This window comes from Mastacembelus armatus, chromosome 11 (genome assembly GCF_900324485.2).
Source record: "Mastacembelus armatus chromosome 11, fMasArm1.2, whole genome shotgun sequence".
Taxonomy (NCBI): domain Eukaryota; kingdom Metazoa; phylum Chordata; class Actinopteri; order Synbranchiformes; family Mastacembelidae; genus Mastacembelus; species Mastacembelus armatus.
The window spans coordinates 21,955,523-21,976,006 of record NC_046643.1 but is presented as its reverse complement, the minus strand read 5'-3'; the positions used below and the strand labels follow the sequence as shown (position 1 = coordinate 21,976,006).

Below are 20,484 nucleotides of genomic sequence, written 5' to 3'. Positions count from 1 at the left end.
TCAGTCGTGCCCCCCAAATAAGTCTGTCGGCGGGTGTGACGGCGTCTTGGCGGGGGGAATTGGTCTAGGTGGTGGTGCTGGTTTGGTTTTGGCCCGCTGTGGGCTCACAGTCCCCCCACCCCCGTCACTGTCAGCTCTGTCTGTCGGGATTGGGGGAGGCGGGGGCGGGAGGCGAGGCAGCGACATGGAGCCATGGTGGTAGTGTAGGTGGTGGTGGGGGTTGTGGCGGTGGTGGTGACCAGGTGTAGCCACAAAAGGCGGGATCCTGGAGCATGAGGAGGTGGAGGAGGATGAGGATGGGGGAGGAGGCGGGGGTGGTGGCGTGAGCGTGGCTGGTCGCAGGCTCTGGATTCGCCGACACTCCTGGCAGATCCGCACGTGGCTGCAGCTCTGCAGGAAGCTGCGGGGCGGGGCAGGAGGAGCCACCATGATGGATGCTGACGGAGGAGGGGGAGGCGTGCTGGTGGTGGTGTTGGTTCCCAGTGGATCCTCCAGGAGCCTCTGAGGCCCTGGGCCCAAGTCAGGGCCCCCTCCCAAACCTCCCCCCATCCCAGCCAACCCTCCTGTCAGAGGGCCGGCGCCGCTGTACAGCTTGCCGTTGCTCAGACGCATCTCGCGGACCAGACGGATGGGGCGAGGCGCTGCCAGAGCCAGGCGGGAGGGATGACGCAGGACTCCGCCCCCAGCGCTGCTCAGAGTCCGACGGCGACGAGAACGGGAACTCTTCTTACAGGAGACGGCGTTTCGAAACTCTGTCAGCATCTCCTGACAAACAGACACCTGAGAGACAGACAGAAACAGGCTGATCCACAGCAGGCGGCAACATGTTCACTGATGGTGCTGGAGAACAACATTTCTATGGATATTTACTGTTTACACCTGTTCATTGTCTTAGTTTCAGTCACTGTGTTCATGTTCTGCAGCTTCCAACCTCAAACCGCTGTTGTCTGTGTCTGTGTGTCTCAGATGACACAGACACAGACAGACAGACACAGACAGACACAGACACAGACAGACACACACACACAGACAGACAAACACAGACAGACAGACAGACAGACAGACACAGACAGACAGACAGACACAGACAGACAGACAGACAGACAGACAGACAGACAGACAGACAGACAGACAGACAGACAGACAGACAGACAGACACAGACAGACAGACAGACAGACAGACAGACACAGACAGACAGACAGACAGACACAGACAGACAGACAGACACAGACAGACAGACACAGACAGACAGAGGCAGACACAGACACAGACACAGACACAGACACAGACAGACAGACAGACACAGACAGACACAGACAGACACAGACAGACACAGACAGACACAGACACAGACAGACAGACACAGACACAGACACAGACAGACACAGACAGACACAGACAGACACAGACAGACAGACAGACACAGACAGACACAGACAGACACAGACAGACACAGACACAGACAGACACAGACAGACACAGACACAGACAGACACAGACAGACACAGACAGACAGACAGACACAGACAGACACAGACAGACACAGACAGACACAGACAGACACAGACACAGACAGACAGACACAGACAGACAGACAGACAGACACAGACAGACACAGACAGACACCAATGTGGGTTTGATGCTGGAGCAGCAGCACAGTCTGACAAACGAAGCACATTCTGATAACAAAGCATCAAATGGAAAGACACGCCGGCGGGCGACCTACTGAGGTATCTGGGCTGAGGTTGCGGCCGGGGGCGGGACGGGAGGAGGAGGACGAGTGAGGAAGAGGAGGAGGATGAAGGTTTACCTCGTCCGTCTCTGCAGTGCGGCGGGTCGACCACACAAACTCCATGATGGCCACGAAGACGGCGATGATGAGGCCGCAGATCAGGACCACAAAGATCCCGCCGATGTTCTCCATGCCCAGACCTGAAGCGCACGGACAGAGTGAACAATCAGGACTTTCCTTCAGTCTTTTCACTTTACATGTTCTAGTGCTGAAAGGCATTCTGGGAAATGCAGGAGATGACTGAAACCTAAATGAAGTGGAAGGCAGGTTTACAGAAAGTCTGATCGATAACTCTGACTCACTGGGAACCTGGGTCCTGTTCAGGCGACGTGTTGTTAATAAGAAAAGGCCTGAAATGCAAAGACGACTCTCACGTACAGATTCACCTGCAACTTCACAGCAGCTGCTTTATTTCGAAACACAGGAAACGTTTTCTACCTTCACACGTTCCCTCCAACAACTGAAGCCTTCTCACACATTTCACTGGCTGTGGAATCGGTCAGAGGCAAAACTGTTTCTATCCTCCACAGTTCATTTCTAATAAAGTCTGTAAAACATTGACGTACATTTATTCAGAGAAAGACTTTTAATTTGGAGGATTTCCTTTGGAGCATCTTCATATCTCTGTGAGGACATATGGGTCAGAGTGGTAGTAACACACACACACACACACACACACACACACACACACACACACACTGGAGTGAACAAAGCGCTATGAACAGATGAGCAGCCAATCAATTCCCATTCCTGTCCACTGCTAAAACCCTGATGTGAATGAGAAAGTCGATGAAGAGAAACTGTCTCTGTTCCAGTGAGACATCGGGAGAAAAACACTGCAGGTCAATAATCAAAACATTCAGCCGTAATAAATTCAGGAGGCGGTGGATGCAGACAAAAGAGACAGAGACAGGAAAACTGGACACGGTGGCTGAGAAAATGATAAAATAATCCAGGTTCTGTCAGTTTTACACCTCGTGAGGATTCGCAGGTTGTTCTCAGCCGCTAGAGCTCAGACTGAAAACTGTCAACAACTGTTTGAACTTTGGCACCAACAGCCACAGTCACATCTAAGCTGCAGTTAGTCCAATACCTGCAAAACTAATGCCACTCAAACCAGCCTGATCTCTACTGGACTGGCTTTACTGGTACCCAGCTTCAATAAATGTGTCTGTGCAAGATGAAGAGGCCTGTGACACCCACCTTTGGCTCGGTGGTCCTCCTCTTTGGGACACTGTCCTCCCTCCCACCAGCGTCTCTTCAGGATCTCCAGCCTGTTACTTTCCTGCATCTGTAAAATCCCCAGAGTGATCTCGTCTCTGTACGGAGAGCCTGGGGGGGGGGGACAGTTACTGTAAAACCTCATATGTTGATTTACATAGCAGTGACCACTTCGTATGTTTCAGTGAAGAAAATATGCTTCACATCATTATAGATCTAAATCTGCCTCTGATTCAAAATCCCCAGGACACCTCCTGGATGTTTTCTCGTCGGATGTGGTCTGGACATGACTCAGAGGAAACCTTGAGGCAGGACGGAGGAAGGACATCTCTCCGCTGGTGTGGATCCAGCAGGATGAGCTGGAGGAAGCACTTTTGGGAACATCTGGATCCTCTCATCAACTGAACTTTCAGCTCTCAGAGTAAAGACGCCAAAATAAAAGCAGCCACTTCTCATTTTTATCGGTCACTTGAACATTTGGACCGTTTCACTCTGACTGTCAGATGGAAACGTAAAGCTGCAAAGACCAGTGACAAGAACCACTGGTAGAAGATCAGCTGGGCTCAATCATACGCACTAACTGACCTCCATGCTGTCAGACGCTGTTCTCTGTTGGTGCAGCTCTGACTGTATCATAGTCCGCCTGCCCGAGCTGTGGACATCCAGCACCCCCATTTAAATTCCATCCCCTCTGCTCCAAGAGGAGAAAACACCCTGCAGCAGTCTAAGCACGAGTATTAAATGCTGCTAATTTTCACTGGCTCTGTGACTAAAACAGTGCACTCACCCAGCGGCATGCCGATGCCGTATCCCTTGGTGTCCAGCAGTCCGCCGATCTGTGTGAGGTTGCAGTTGAGGCTGCGGTAATACTCGTTCATGGTGCTCTCCATCAGGAAGGCGTACTTGGAGTTGAGGACGCGGGCGATGCCTTCCTCGGTGCTCTTCACGAACACACTGGGCTGTTTGGAGTACATGTAGTTCCACATGCGCTGGTACGTCTGGTACCGCGAGTTCTGGAGGATGAGGACGAGACAGATACAGTCACAGTTTGCCACAACCCTTTAAGATGCATTTGAGACTCCACCCAAATAAAATAATGTAGTTTTTAGACAAGAAGAAAAATAAACTAGACACTTTTTTGTGTCCAGCATTTGGTTCAGTATTGATTATCTTTCTATTAATTATACTGCATATCCATGTTTAGTACACATTTACCTATGAAAACCTCAGGGGGGACGTCTCCAAATATCCAAATATTCAACTGACAATATTACAGTTACTTCTAGTTTTGACTGTGAAGGGTCATGGTTTATAAACATTGTTAATATTCATATGAAAAGAGTAATAGCAAAGGTTTATTTGGACAATCTGAAGTGTCTCCCAGTCTCACCATGAAGAAGGTCATGGTGGACCCTCCGTGGATGGTCCCGTACTGGATGTTGGTTTGGTCGGCTAGGTCATCCGGAGACTCGATGGGAACCTCCATCCTCTGGACGGTGAGAAAGGCTGCCAGGTTGGCCGTGTAGGACGAGATGATGATGAGGGTGAACGCCCACCTGACGGGATGGAGAAGGAGAGAAGAAGAAGAGCTTTGACCTTTATTTACCCTCACACGTCTTTCCCTTTCTGTGGAGAAGGAGCTGTGAGCAGAAAGAGGGAGAGAGACAGATGGAGGCTCTGCAGGAAACGTCAGCAGTTTTGGGTAGAAGACATCAACCTGCAGCTGAACTCAGAGGAAATGAAAGAGAAGTGATGAGCAAGGGAATTAAGACCGGAGGAGAGGGAGGTGGAGGTGATCTGCACCGTCCCTGATATTAAAACACATTTTCATACTGTGGTTAGAGACAGAACAGTTCAGGACATGAACTGCACCATGTTGTGGTTAGCCTAGCTTAGCATCAACACTGGAACCAGGTGGAACCAGGCTGGGTCCAGGATTCGCACCTGACACCTCTGACGTTCACAGATTAGCGCCTGTAACATCTTTGTTGAGCCTCACAGTGAGGTTGCCAGGTTTGGCGTGAAATGTGGTTTGTAAGCAGGAACTCATGTCCAAACTGACAAACACACCTTCAGTCCTGCTGGTGTGACGTGATCGGCTGTACATCTGTTGTCACTGGATCCACTACAAACCAGTTAAAGTCCTCCTTTGGTCTTCAACATGACGGACCAGAACAGCTTACAGATCAAGTGGGGAGCCATCAGTTAAGTGAAATGACATGTGGCCCAGTTTGTGAGACTGGAGTCCATGGTTCTTTGCTTTACCCAGGTCAATATGGCTGCAACCTAATTTCTACTGTTTCCTTCTCTTTTGCCTGGACCTACCAGACTGGCAGAGCCATGAACAGACTCACGTCAGTCTGCTGCAGTCTGGGCCACAGCCATCAGGAGATTTTATTGGGCCAAGTGCCAAGTGAGCCGGAGAACTGTCAGAGAAAAGCTGCTGACGGCCTCTCCAGTCCCCCCAGTATCACTCCACCATCTGTCTGACTGCAGAACATGAGGAGAAGGAAGAGAAAATAGACGAGGAATGAGAGGACACATTTTGTGGAGTAGTTGTTATTTTTATCTCCACAACCAGCAGGACGACAGACGAGGTCGGAGAAAACCAGTTTGTTTCTGCTCAGACATTAACGTAAACGGAAAATAATAGCAAAGGAAAAAAGACAAAAAGCTAAAATACCTGAACCACAATGCGTCTCTGCACAACACGACTGACATGAGACGTTTTAGCTGCTGTGAAACTGGAGTTTAGACGAAAGCGAGAGTCAGACGCTGGTTTGTGGAGGTGAGAGCAGAGGGAGGTCTAGGTTAGAGGAGCAGAGAAGAGATTTCACCATCTGTCCTCCTTCAGCTGAGGAGGGTGGATGCACTGAGGGAGGAGGAGGGACCAATGACATGCAAACATCATGGTTCACCCTCCAGTCCAGGATTTCAGACATGTATACTGGTTCTTTCCAGGCTGACATGTGGGACAGAAGGAGCAGACACTGTAATATCTGAGAGACTGTGATTAACAGCAGCAGCTTCAGTCTGACATTAGTTCAGACTAACAACCTTCAGCCTCAGAGCTGGAGACATGAAGACAAATGACCTCCTATAAAGACACAGCAAGTTGCTTCAGGTTAGTGTGTGTGTGCATGATCTACAGCTGTGGGACGGTGTGGAAGGATGGAACTGCCCCCAACCCCCAGTACGAACCAGACTCCGCTGACGCAGCGGGTGGACAGCGCCCGGGGCATGATCTCTGAGCCCTGCTGCATGAAGCCGCCCACTGGGAACCACAGACTGTTCCCCAGCGTGTACTGGTTCTCCAGGACGTCCCGCCGCTCCCGCAGGCACGGGTGAGGGTTGTACCACTCGTATGGACTCAGCCTGGAGAGGAGGGGGGTAGAAAAAAATAAACATGATGAGAAAATCTGAAATTTGTCAGACACTTTGGTTTATGCAAAGACTAAAAGATGCTGTGTTATAAGAGAAGCACGGCCCAGTGACACCTGTCCATCCTGTTTCACCTGCAGCCTCCAGGAAAATGAAAATGTTTTCTACACTGGTCAGTTGCCTCCACTCCAGTAAATCAACGAACTGGGGTTTAATACCAGTGACGGAGCAGCTGACATCCACTTTATTCTGACTTTTATAGAGACACATCTCAACAGCTTTAATGGACCCGTGACCTTCACCCTCAGGACAAAACTAAACAGGTGTGTCACCTGGCGGCGAGGAAGAGGACGCAGCTGACGGCGAGGTAGGCCAGCAGCATGAAGAGCCAGACCGCCGGAGAGAAGGGGTCCAGGAAGGAGAAGTAACCTGGTTTACGACCCTGAAACACACACACACACACACACATCATGTGACAGTATCACATACAGAAAAATCCCAAATCTCTTCTGTGCTGTTTTATCAGCTGACGTCTCTGATTATTTATTCAGCCTGTGATATTTTGTAGAGAGTCTGGCACCAGAACTAACAATAAAACACTGAGTCACTGCAGTGTGATGAGAAGTTCAACCACTGGAGGGCAGCAAGAAACAAGACCTGCAGGGGCTGATGAGCTTTAGGATCTCGGGCTGTTTAGGATGTCGTGCCACATGTGAATCACTGAGCAGGACTATTTTATTCCATATTGTACATCACGACTGTGGCTTTTTGGCCCATGTTGCCTGTTCTGCACATTCATGGAAAGGATGGTTCATATGTGGACCGAACCCTTCCACACATCTAAGCATGAACTTTTAAATTCACGGACACATGAAGTTTAACACCAGTGGAAGTGCTAATGTCTCCAGCTGGCAGCACTGAATTGTGATAATGACCATCTGCCAGTCACAGCACACAGAAAACTGTCAACAATCTGAGGCTCAGAAACACAACCCTCTCATCACCCTGACAGCCACGCAGTCCCCAAAATTAGATGCTTTTCCTTTTCTGTCTGTCACGTAAACCTGCAGTTCCAGCAACACAACAAACACAAGATAAACCAGCAAATTGCTGTTACAAGCTCTTTAAGTGTTAATGAGCGTCGGTTGATGTTCCCCGTGGAGCCGCTTCCCATCGACCCATTTCATCACTTCCCCTCCCTGCTGCTTACGATGCCTCCGGCCCCCCCGGCCCTGCGTCAGCTGGAAAAAGGATTTGGCAACACAGAAAGTGGAGGAGCTCCCAGATTGGACCCAATTAAAGCAGATGACTGCAGCTGTAATGGAGGTAATCAGCTCGGATTCTGTGGTCTGTCCATGTTGGCTCCAGAAACCGAACACCAGGACTGAAAACCTTGATCACAAGATGAAGTAAGACAAGTTCAGGTGACAGCAGGTAGAGCTAATCGACTCCAGGACGTCAGATGTTTTTTGTCTTTCATTAACTTTCAGCTTAACTTAATGAGACATTCATCTAAAGGAAACTTCTAAAATCAGCATGAGCACGAAGGACAACCCAACAAACCTCCTGCCTCACGCTGCAGCCCAGGGCTCAACCCTCGTTCTAGGACATGTAGCTACACTAAAACACAGGAAAGGTTCTTTTCAATCTGCACAACGAAGAACGTCACATCTGTGATATTCTTTTATTTGTCTTTTAATTTGTTCGTTCAGCTTCGCACATTTTTGTGACTAAGACCATTTCCCTCCTGAACAGCTGGTGTCTGCTCTCAGGTGACGTCACGGCGCCTTGTACACGCCGCGTCCAAGCGTTGAGCCTCACGTGCACACGGATAATCTATCGAGCACTAATGAACTGGGAGCAGCAGCACATAAATTTCCAGTGTTCGGCACCGTAGGGCAGGAACTCTGATAAACAGGATGGCACTTCACTAATATGTGAGCAGGAGTCAACAGCTTGAGCAATAAACTGGATTATCATCTTGAAATGTGCTTGAAAACACAATGTGGCTTTTATCCTGTAAATAATCCAGACACGACTATTGTCCACACACGGGCTGGAAATACGAAGTGCTGGGTTGTGTGATGTGTTTAAAGGCTTCAACACTACATGTGTGTTTGTATCACTCATGCCGAGTGTGTCCTGGTCTGTTTGGGTCCATGATGCTTCAGCTGGATCGGTTTCCTCTTTATGAAATGAAGAAATGTGTGAGCTGGGAATTTGTCAGTTCAATTGAACAAAGAAGGGAAATATGTTTTTACACACATGGAACAGGTCACTGATTCATCCTGAGAAACTGGGGCTTTGGGACCTGAGGTTCTGCTAATCAGGGTTGATCCTGTGAGCTGATACAAACTATGGAAAGATGCGTCCGCACAGGTTGAAAATGTTAACATGCAAACATCATCTCACATGCACAGTCAACTTTCTTCCTTCAGAGCCTGTAAACGGTGACGGCCGTTCTCAGGTTCTGGAGCTGGTTTTTGGAAACAGACGGGCCTCCTATTGCTGGTGAGGAAGAACCATGTGAGCCAGGTCAGCGGTGTGGCTCCCTGCTGGGTTTTTAATAGTTTTTGGACAACAATGGAGGTCTACGGCACAGACCCATAAGCTGAACCAGGTTCGTTGGTGCTGCCAGTCTCTGGATGGGGTTTGTTGGTAATGCTATGAACACAGAACACGCCTATTTCTTTATCATTTTTAAAATGTTTGATTAATTAAACATCAAAATCTTCAAAGGTCAAATCAAAAGGTTCTGCTCTATGTTGGAAAATTCATTTTTTAGTTTGTGATGGGAGGGAAAAGTGTAAAAGTGATCAATTCTCCAGATGATCAACATGATCCTCTTTTATTACCAGAAACTGCTGATCCTCCATTTAATGTTATTGATGATGATGATGAGGGCTTGATCATGTATTAGCAAAGATAAAGTGCACACGTCAGGGAGCAAGAGGGTCTACGGGGGCCCAGCAGGTCCTTATTGCCTTGGGGGGGTCCAGATTCATCCAGCTGGTCTTCTGTGCATCACCAGGACCTGTTAGTGAGTCTATCTGCTGTGCATAATGGTCACCAGTGCTGCACTTGATAACAGCAGCCTGGTGTTTAGTGGAGTGAATTTATGACGCCTCGTTTCAAATCCTGACAGACTGGATCAGGAAGCAGGAAGTTCTGCTCCGGATCGGGCCCCGGATCAGCTCAGCAGAGCATCAGCAGCTGCTGCAGGCCGTAACTGAGAGCTCAAACGTCCTCTCGGTCTCCTTAATCCTTTAATAAACACTTAAGGAAATGAAGCCGTGAGAGGACGGCCCCGGCTCTGCACACATTAAACAGCTGAGTCGATACTCCGAGCCTCTGCCTGTGGACCGGATCACGCACGCAGGACAGATGGAAGAGCTGCAGATGTACAGTGTCTGCAGGCGGAGACGCCGCACAGCATCAACTGCCCACACACGAGACGCATCATTATGTTTTAACGATAACCACAAATAAATAAATGTTCTATTAACATTTATTGTCGCTGGCAAAGACTCAGAGTCGAGCTGCTCGTTTAAAGACTCACCAACGATTCCAGCTGCTCTGACGGCTCCTGTCTAAGCTGTGAGGAGCCGTTTACACAGGATCACCAGCCATTTCTGTAACGCCTGCTAAAGCATCGTTACCAAGGTGACAATCACACACCAGCCGATCACAGTGTGTGTTTCATTAACCTTAACACAGCGACGCTGGTGAGTTAATTTTGCAATATTCAAGGTTAAAGTTCATATTTTTATAAAGTCCATTCAAGGGGAAACAGGCAATTTAGTCTGAGCTGAACATCCCCAGCTTTATTCCTGTCCTTAAACGCAGCACACATCTGTATATCTGAGGGTGAGAAATTATTATTATTTTTTTAAATTTTAAGTTGTGCGGTTTCTGATTTTCCTGACAAATCCTGGGTTTGAGTCTGAGGCTAAGGAGACTCTGAGCAGCTGCACAAAGCTTCTTGCAGGGCAGTTGTTTAGTGTTGCATCATATTCTCAGGTGTTCGTTCCTGATATTTGTCCATCACGCTCAGCTGTTGTTACACTCCTCCACACTGAAGACATTTCTGCCTGTTTCCACAGAGAACATGCCGTCCTCGTTCTGGCTCCGACACTGTGCACATATTATAAAGGACCCGCCCGGAAGCACAGGAGCATGTCGTGCTTTAGATTCCAGTCATGGAGGCAGAGTCACCGATCCTCCCCCAGAGGCTGAAAAACTTTCATTTTTCAAGCTCCTGTCACCTTCTCCCCAGCTGCATCATATCCCCTCTTCTCTCAAAAAGGCAGAAGAAGTAGTCTGTGCCTGGACTCTGCTTTCATGTGGCCCCCCAGCTCCTCTCACCCTACGTGGTCTCTGGTCTCTGGTTTATTGTGACCCAGTCGCACACACACACCATCCTGCTGCCACTACTACTCATCCGCCACTAAAAATAGTCCCCAACTACTGATCTGTCTCCTAAAAACTACAGAGAGCAGCTGTTTAGGGAAATTAAAATTTTTTGGAGGTGGTTGTAAAGATCTGATGGTTTTAGAGCTGAAAGTACTAAAAGACAAAAACATTTCTGAAGGAAAAACCTGCTGTATGTTTTAAAAGCACAGTCAAACATTTCAGCATTAATTAAAACTAAGGGCCCAGGGACAGTTTAAGTTTAGTCCATAATGTAGTTCCAGCTCTCAGAGCTCTGCACCTTTCTAACGATGCCACAGCACATTTCTACATTTTCATTAGTAAACTAAACACTGCTCCAGCTCCACAGACGACTGTGCACAACATGTGTCCTTCACAGACCAGACAGTACTGACAACAGTCTGGACTCTCATCAAATCAATACCAAGGAATTAAAGCAGGAAACAGGAGCCGTAAAGGTGAGTTTACCAGGTGGACTCGGTACAGGATGCTGATCCCAAGAGTCATGAAGGGTTTGGAGAAATCGATCACCTTCTCTCTCTCCGAGGTGATGGTGAAGCCGGCCACGGCCAGGTCTGCTTTCTGCCCACACACACACACACACACACACACACACAGAAGAGAAGGTTTTACTGCAGCAAACCTTTTACTTTCACCTACAAGTCAAAAATGGGAGAAATAAATATTTCAGCATCAATAACCTTTTTCCATTTTTGACTTTCTCCTCAAATATTTGATTAAAAATGCAGAATAATATGAAACTTTAACTTGAACTCCAGTTATTGGGGAAAGTGATTTTATTTGTGATTGAACTGCAAACAAGGTGATTTTGGATCTTTGGAAAAATAATTTTCCATTTCCCTTCCACTAAACTGGATTTGATCAGATATTAGAACGAGCTCAGGTGAGCAGGATATTTGCGGCTGCAGCAAAATCAAGCCATGTATCTGTAACAGATCTGCTTCTTCACATGCAGAAATCCAGTCCGTAGATAGGGACTTCAATATCCTGTGGAAAAGAAGGTCCCTGCACAAACTTCCTGCATTTGGGATTTTATTGAATCAATACCTGAACAGTACGAGTCCAGCTCTTTAACATGCCCTGAGCAAAGATAAGAAAACATGGTCACAGAAACATGGAGTGCACAGTGTAAATTAAACCGTATCCCAGTTTGAGTCTCACCAGGAACAAAAGCTTTTATCAGGCCGTTTTAGTGCCGCACTGTCCCCGGGGAGCTCCACACTAACAATTCACCGCTAACTCATAATTCATTCAGCAGCAGCCAAGCCCTCGACACTGACTTCTGTACAATAAAAATCAATATTTCATTAAAAGCTCCAGAATCTCTGGAAAGAGGGTTTGAACATTTAAACGAAGGTGCTGGCTTTAACAGCAGGAGGTCAGCCTTGTAATCAGAGATGGCTGTTTAATCGGAGTCGCCTGTTCGCTTCACGCCGTCAGAATATCACTCAGAGGGGACAGTAATCGTCTTCTGCACTAATGCTGCAGCAGAGACTCCATTAACCTTGAAAACACAACAGAAAGTGGCTCTTTGTCCTGGAGCTGGTCCAGCACAGAGGTGTGGCGGTACAGGGGGGGTCCAGGTTTGTCCTGATGCAGGAACAGCAGGGACCTGAACACCAGACTGTTGAGCTGTAACTGTCATGGCGTCTGTATAAAGTGACTACAGTTGATTCAAACCAAAGCATCACTATCTGAGTTTGGAATATCTGCACCTGAGGACACGTTAAAAAGATTTTTATACTCGTCCACTTGAACTTTTCCCTATTAACCAACAAAAATAAAAAGTGATTTTGTAAAGAAAGAAGAAAAAAACAAAATCATCCCTGTTTTTTCCAGCAGATGCATGTGAATATGTTTCCCATCGGAGCGGGGATTTAACCTTGCAGGGTAAAAAGGGCAGAGCAGAATTAAAGCTGAAAGATAATCTCATTAAGGTTAAGTCAACAGAGAGACACGGAGTGGATCCATAGTGGAGCCTTTCCCTGGACCCCAGACACCTCTCTGTTCCTTAATTAACACTTAATTGATTAACGAGCAGACACTTGTTAAACGAATTTCATCCACTTTCATCAGACTCCTGGGCCTCATACGGAGCGAAGCCTGTGAGTGTGTGTTTGTTTTAAAGCCTCCAGCCTCAGATGGTGAGTGTTACGGAGCAATGAAGAGAGAGAGCGAGGCCGAAACACAGACAGAGGTGACTGTGATTTTTAACACATTTACATAAAACGCATAAAGAGTCTCTGGCTACAGATAAAGTGTGTGTGTGTGTGTGTGTGCAGTGTAAATGAAACAGCTCTAGATAATTAGTAAGAAAAAAGACAGTTGATTAGCCCTTAATGGCCTGTTTGTGTTTCCCATTTCCTCTTTCTCACACACACACACACACACACACACACACACACACACACACACACACACACACACACACACACACTCATCAGCCACCATCATCATTATCATCACCATTATGTGTTAGTGTGTGTGTGTTATTAGCAGCATTAGACAGGAGCCACCACGTGACAAGCAGCAGTGCATTATGGGTGTGAAGAGCAGAGGACCTGAGGAAGTGTCCTTTATTTTGAAAGTCCGGTGGATTAGATGTTTTTTTTAAACTACAGGTGAAACAGATCGTGGCTGCATTTCAGTGCAACTACTGCAACACTTCAACAGATTCCATAAGAAACTGCAGTATTAAGTAGTTTTACCATTAGCCTGTACTGCAGTAACAGTAGAAGTACCACAGAGTAACAATCCTCTGCTCAAAGTAAAAGTATTTAGTTTGAACCAAAGCTGTCAGATAAATGTGGTGCAGTACAAATGTTTGTCTCTGACATGTAGTGAAGTCAAAGGATGAAGTAGCACGACATGGAAATACTAAGTACAAATACTTCAGAGTTATAACTACCTGTGGACAATGAGGGACGAGGTTAAAGTTCAGACTGGGCTTCACCAGAAACAACAGATTTCATCACTTGTTGCTTCACAGCATCAGCTTCAGGTGCGACCAGACAAAATCTGAAGCAGCATATTGGGCGAACACACACACATACAGTACAGTATACACACACACCCACACACACACTCTTCAACGAGTGCATCTGCACCAACACTGGCTCTGTGCTGGTTGTTATGGCAACAGGCGGCGGTGGGCGGGCGCGAGGGGTGCGAGACGTGGACTCTGACAGCGATGGCACCCTTAACTACAACACAAGACTCAGCCAATTATAGAAGTGGTGCAGCGTCAGAAAGCCGCTCGGCCGTGGGCTGCAGACACGGGGATGCTGAGGACGTATTAAGTGGCTCAGCTGAAGCCCAATTTAGTTGTTTTCTCAGGGAAAGTGGCTCATTTTGAGTCGAGTTGAGTCTAATTAAAGCCGCGCACTGAACTGCCTGCGACAGAGCTGCGAGAGAAGGCAAAGACTGCGAGGAGGAGCGTTGGCATGTGTGTGTCTGCGTGGGTGTGTGCGCCCTCTCAGTCTATTTTGTGAGAAGAGATTTGAGTTTCAGACCTGACGACCTGTCGTCCAGTTCAGTCCAGTTCAGGGTCCTGACTTGTGCTGGAACTGGAAAGTGAGGACGGGTTTTAAAGTGAAACTATTTCGGCAGCATGACCACATTTTCTAGAAAGGAAGCACCTTTTGTTTGAAAGTTGAAAGTGACGGATATTTTTGGAAAATGAGGAGATTTTACATGTTCAGAGGTTAAATCTTCAGGCTGACACTGGGCCTCAGGGTTTATGTTAGGATTTGTTTAGACATCCTCACAAATACACATGTACCAATGTTTAAAACTACATCTTTAACTTTCTTCTCTCAGACTAAACCCACCCACAGTCAGTTTTAAGGCTCGTTGTATTTTCTTTGGCAACTGTGCACATTTAGCAGTTTGGAATATGGATCGATTTGTTTTTTACACCTGACTTGTCAAAGTGAGACACGATAACTGTGATTGTGCAGCTACTCCAATCAACCAGTCAGGGCCTAACAGCACTTTAAGGTGAGGTCTCAACACCTTGTTCAGAACCGTCCTTCACTCACCCTGTTGATCAGCTCTCCCACCATGCCGGTCCAGCTGCCGTTGGGCTCGGGGGCACCGTACAGCCCGTCGTCCACCAGCTTGATTTTGAAGGAGAACTTCAGGATGTCGGCGAGCTCCCGCAGCATGTCCACACAGAAACCCTCGTACTGGTCGTTTCCCTGGAAGTCCTGGTAGTTGGACTTTCGCATCACGTACGGGTTTTCCTGACAAACCAAGGAGGTGGGTCAAAGAAGAAGGAACGAACGAATATTTCATGCTGCCTTACACATGAATGACAGATTTGTTTGGTTGTTACCAGTATTGTGGTGACGATCAGCGTCTTGTTAGCCAGAGTCTCTGATGCGTTGAGGTCCAGAGAAGTGGAGTTCATTGCTAATGTGTTGTTAGAGTACCAGGTACCAATCTGTCCAACCAGGAGGAGGAAGAACACAATAATATTTTGGAAAGGAAGAAGAGGAAGAAGAGGAGGCTGGGATGAAGCAGAGGGGGATTTAAGGCACAAACACCAGAGCAGCTTTAAATGTGAGTTGTTTTTCTTTCATCTACTGTTTTGAAGGTCATCACCTACTGAGCAGTGCCCAAAGTTAGTGCCAGCTACTGGTCTCCAAACCTGACAGGTAGCAGTGGAAACAACAGAACCTTGGGAGACCTCCTGATACCATTTGTGAGTATTGGATTGATGAGGAGAACTCCAGAGACCCCGTTACTTCTGGGCTTTGTGAGGCTTGTGACAGGAAAAGACAAAGGAACCTAACTTGAACCTAAAAGTGTTGGGTTCTTCAGAGCCCTTGGAAGTAGACACACCCAGCAGTTGGACCCAGCGAGTACAGCAGGTCTTTTATGATTTAAAATGTACTAAATGATTTTACATCTTCCTGCATCCAAAAAATAATGAGAGGGAAGTGAAAAAAAACCAGAAAGACATGCAGAGAAAGCGGATCATTGTCTCTGCAGAATCGATGCTAAAATCAATGAGGGAGGATCTCGCTCCTCCTGGCTCATTCAGCACCGTAAATAAGGTCATAAATACAAACCCCCACACACTGACACCCATTTGCTGACCTAACACCAACCCCCTCACATCCCTGACCTCCTGCCCCTACCTGAACTGCTGCTGGGGTTTGCTGAGCCTCCACCCAGACCAGGAGCCGCCCCCCACAACCGCTTTACAGAACTCACCTGTGCTGGGAAGGTTTCTGGCATCCCATCATCCTCTGCTCATGTAAATCATAAATCATCTCCACCATTTCCCATGTGTCTGATCACCTTCCTGTCTACGTGTTTAGCTAAATATCTAACTTCCCTCCAGGCCCTTGAACAGAAAGGTCATTTCATTTTCTCTGACTCTGCTCATCGTTTGATGACACTTCCTGTCAGTTTTGATCATCATAGTAGATCACAACAAATTACATGCTTAAAAAACAAGTCACTTTCAGTCTGTATGGTAAAAAGCTGCAGCAACTGGTTAGCTTAGCTTAGCATAAAGACTAGAAATGGAGGGAAACAGCTAGCCTTCCTGACTTCCTGCAGGTTAATTCAGGACAGTTGTTTGTGTCAGAGTCAATATGAAGAATCACCTGCACTGCAGCATTTTTCAGGTGGTCTCAGTTAATCTCTGACCTTTGAATGTTCAGCAGGGGTCATAAACACCCAGCCCCCACAGACGAAGCCTGTTCCTATTGATTATATTGATGGTCCCAGGACAGAACGATGCACCTAAACCCAAATATTAAGGAAAAGACCATATTTACTCAAACCAGTCACATGTTCAGATGCTGGAGCTGAGTTTAATCTTGACCTCAGGCCTGTCTGTCTCCCACCTGTCCCCATTTGAGCTCTGACCTCTTTATGGCCCCCAGGGTGCTTCTCCAGGATCTTCAGAGTGTAATTGGTCCTCTGGCCTTTGCTGTTGAACTCAATGTGACCCGTTAGACCATCGTACTCCACCTGAGGAGCCGAGCAGAGACCGAAATATATGGTTAGGAGACGGTTTAGGGCTGTTAGGAAGGTTAACCAGTAGGTTAAGAATCAGAAACGGTCAAGTGACACAAAAAAAAAAAGAAAAACACAATTATTGATTCAGAAAGAACAGGAGGAGAAAAAAAAGAAAAAAGAAAAACTCGATTCATCAGACCATGATGGCAGATCCTAACAGGCCTGTTCAAGGGTCCAGACCTGGTTTCACAGGGTTCAGCTTCAGACATTTAGTTGCAGGGTTATGGGTCACAATATTTGAATGAGTGTCCTCACAACCATAGCCTTACAAATGTGTTTGTGTTTTCAGGAATGTGCAAATGAGTGTGACTGAGTGTGATACGTCTGCAATCAGGCATGTCTGAGTTTCTGTGAGTAATGTGTTATTGAGTTCACATACAGTATGACTGACTGACTGACTGACTGAGTGTGTGTGTGTGTGTGTGTGTGTGTGTGTGTGTGAGAGACTCAGGATGAATTACACTGCAAAAACTCAGTGGCAAGACAGACAGAGAGAGAAAGGGGAGGGAGGCAGGTCTGTGGCTGCTGCCAAAAATGGCAGCGAGATGATGAAGTGATGCACTGAGAGCAACAAAAACAATATGAGGAGAGAGGAGGAGAGAGGGAGGAGTCCTCAGCGGACGGCAGAAACAAGAAGTGGCAGACACAACAGCACGGGAATAAATTAAATGAACATGGGAATGAAAGAGGCAGAAAAAGGAGGATGCCAGAGAAAGACAGAGCCTCCAGGTCTGTGTCTGTCCAGGACCAGATCAGCTCTGCAGAGAGTCGGGTCCACTTCAATTCACCATGCCAAAAATGACCAAGTGCTCCAGCTGACACTGCTAAATACACTGCATTGGTTTTCGTACGTGAACATCAGTGTTTGTCAAAGTCTTCCAAAATCCTCAGGAAACAGATCTATCTAGATGACTAATGCTGGTCTGGTCTGGGGACAAAACAGCTGATGGAGCTGGGCTACCGACTTGTCTAAACGTGTCCCAGACCTTTCTCTGTCTAGACATGGGTGTGAAACTGGGATCCATCTGAGTACTGGACTGCCTACCCAAGTTGTTTTCTTGTCTTGTGGTTTTCTTGCAGAAAACTAGGCCCCTAACTGCAAAGTAATAACTGAAATTCAAAAACAATCATGTTATGAAATATTGCCTGACGATAATTTTATAATGTTCTGTTTAAACAGCACAGACAAACCACACTGTGCCCTTTTGTCCATGAGGAAGACAGAACCAGAAGGTGTCGGTGTCGGCAGGTGTGTGTACCATGCGCAGGTAGTTCATGAGGCTGGTTCCATGCTGCCAGATGAGCGGGGAGGTGCAGCTCAGAGGTTTCACTCCGATCTCTTGACTGCGGTTGAGTTCCCGCACGGCGCTCACCACCACGTGAACGGCATCGAACATCAGCGCCGACGACAGCTGAGCACAAACACAAGAAGGCATTAAAATCCCGACCCGTGCATCCATTTCACAGAATGTAAGACCTGATTTAACGGAGTTTACAGTTCAGTATAAATGGATCTCACATCACAGACAGTACAGGAAAGATTTATGTGTTTTTGGGGGATTATACTCAGTTTAGTTTAGAAAGACAGAATTATGAATTATGAATTATGAATTATGAACCAAAAACGACTCAAAAACAGTTTTCTCGCTCCGCTTACATCTGAGTGTGACCACAGTTAAGACATGACTAATAAAAACACCCTCAGTTTCACCTTTCATTCAGCAGAGAGATTGTCCAAGTCATATTTATTCCAGTTCACCCTTTAAAGGGACGTGAGTTGCTTTTTGACCACTAGGGGGCAGAAAACATCCAAACAGACAGAAGCACAAGAACCAGTGCAGCTGCCTCCTGCTACAGAACAAATGACTGTCCAACTGGAGCTGGAGTGTCAGTGGGTTGTGTTGTTCACCATCTTGTTTCTAACCGTGTCACTGTTTCACGTGGTGCTGAGGAGGCGTTGGACTGTGGCTCTTTACAGCTCGTTCAGCTGGAAACACTGAGACTGAACCAGGCAGAAAAGCCTGCAGCTAAAACTGGGAGCTAAAAGAGGCTAAAAAGCTTCATGGAGCTGCCACTTGGTTTAATATTTCCCACACAGACACTTAGAGCAGCACAGACAATAGCAAAATGTGTTTGTTAGTGCAGCAGCCTCCTTCAGCTCAGGGATCCTATCGGAGTGTAGCCGTCTCGTCTGATTGGTCAGTTGTCAGTCAAACCGACACTGAGGGAATCAGACAAATTGTATGGAGGCAGAGCAGCACAGTCTGTCGACAGCTGATAAAAAAAGATGGATGTATGACTGGGGCCGACTGCAGCTCTCTCAGAGCTGATAGTTTCAGGACTGGATGATGACGCGTAATTATGGAGTGAACGATGGAAGAAGGAAGATAAAGATGGAGAGCGTGAAGAGCCAACAGCTCTGTCCTGTCTGGTCCTGCAGATTCACTTTAAGATCATGACCTGGATATGATGATATTCACATTTTGGCTTTAGGGTCGACGACCTGCCCGTGGATTAAGTTAAGGTCTGATCACACACTGTTGAGGTGTGAAGCTCCAGGCTGCATCATATGTTTTTTCCACACTTGGGAATTAGTGGATTTTCTCTGGAAAAGAAAAGAAAATACTCTTTTCCAACTAAACACTAAAAATCACTGTGTCAAAACTGAACCCAGGGGTCGATGTAGCTCCAACACGTCACAACAGTTAACGCAGTTTTACGCTGATCGGTGGATTTTAAATGTGCTGTGTGTGCAAAGAGGCATAAAATATCTGAGGACGTGAAACGATCTGAGGGCAGGAGGGTTGGAAGAACAGAAAAACTCTCAGGACAGGTCCAAAAAGAAGCTGTGATATCTGAGTACTCACTCAGCAGGCTGGTGTAGTAGTATCATGAAGTAAAAAGCAACAGTACATTAATAATTGATTCATATTTCAAGAAAGAGCCATTTAAAAAAACATTTCATGTTTTCACTCATGAGCTGTGTTGACGTAAACCTCACAACAGGTCTCGGGGGGGGACAGTCCTGTACACAGTCCCTCACACTCCCTAACTCTGTGGGATGGGATTGACTTGTTATGATTTAAGATGCAGTGTGTGAAGACTTGACACCCCAGGATCATTGTTTTAATCTTTTATATTGATAGAAAACATTAAATAAGACCAAGTCCGCTTTAAAGGAAACTTCAGTTCAAATGTTTTGTCATATCTGACTGAAAATCTTAATCATAATTAGTTAATTCTAATGAAAACAAGTATATTCATGACAACAATCAGAGTAATAAACCCTCTGAGGGTGTTTATATGTGCAGTGGTGATGTCATTGTGATTATCTTTAGTCAGGTGTTATTAATCTGTTGATATCACAGCTGCAGATGAGACTGATTAGTCTCTGTTCATTACAGAGGAGGAGGAGAGGCAGCGAGAAGAGGGAAGAAGGAAGAAAACACAACAACTGTCTGTTCAGCATCTGTGACTTTACACCTTTTTCTATAGAAGCTGGTTCCTATATCTCAGGATAAGATCTGCTCATATTCAGACCAGACTGTGGAGATGATGACCTAGTTAGGCCAACATGGTCTCCTGATTACAGCCGATCTGT

The 20,484-nt window shown here is 46.7% G+C and overlaps 1 protein-coding gene across 1 annotated transcript in view; it reads right to left on the bottom strand.

Moving 5' to 3' along the window:
• Nucleotides 1-20,484, bottom strand: part of LOC113126094 (glutamate receptor ionotropic, kainate 5-like) — a 39,038-nt gene continuing 18,554 nt past the window's right edge. Inside the window, exons 8-19 of the mRNA XM_026299907.1 lie at nucleotides 18,143-18,295; nucleotides 16,731-16,835; nucleotides 15,184-15,291; nucleotides 14,888-15,091; nucleotides 11,295-11,408; nucleotides 6,728-6,837; nucleotides 6,216-6,389; nucleotides 4,405-4,570; nucleotides 3,802-4,027; nucleotides 2,997-3,125; nucleotides 1,812-1,933; nucleotides 1-780 (exon numbers count right to left, since the gene is read on the bottom strand). Of these exons, the coding sequence (XP_026155692.1) occupies nucleotides 1-780; nucleotides 1,812-1,933; nucleotides 2,997-3,125; nucleotides 3,802-4,027; nucleotides 4,405-4,570; nucleotides 6,216-6,389; nucleotides 6,728-6,837; nucleotides 11,295-11,408; nucleotides 14,888-15,091; nucleotides 15,184-15,291; nucleotides 16,731-16,835; nucleotides 18,143-18,295 (2,391 nt within the window). The remainder of the gene's footprint in view (nucleotides 781-1,811; nucleotides 1,934-2,996; nucleotides 3,126-3,801; nucleotides 4,028-4,404; nucleotides 4,571-6,215; nucleotides 6,390-6,727; nucleotides 6,838-11,294; nucleotides 11,409-14,887; nucleotides 15,092-15,183; nucleotides 15,292-16,730; nucleotides 16,836-18,142; nucleotides 18,296-20,484) is intronic.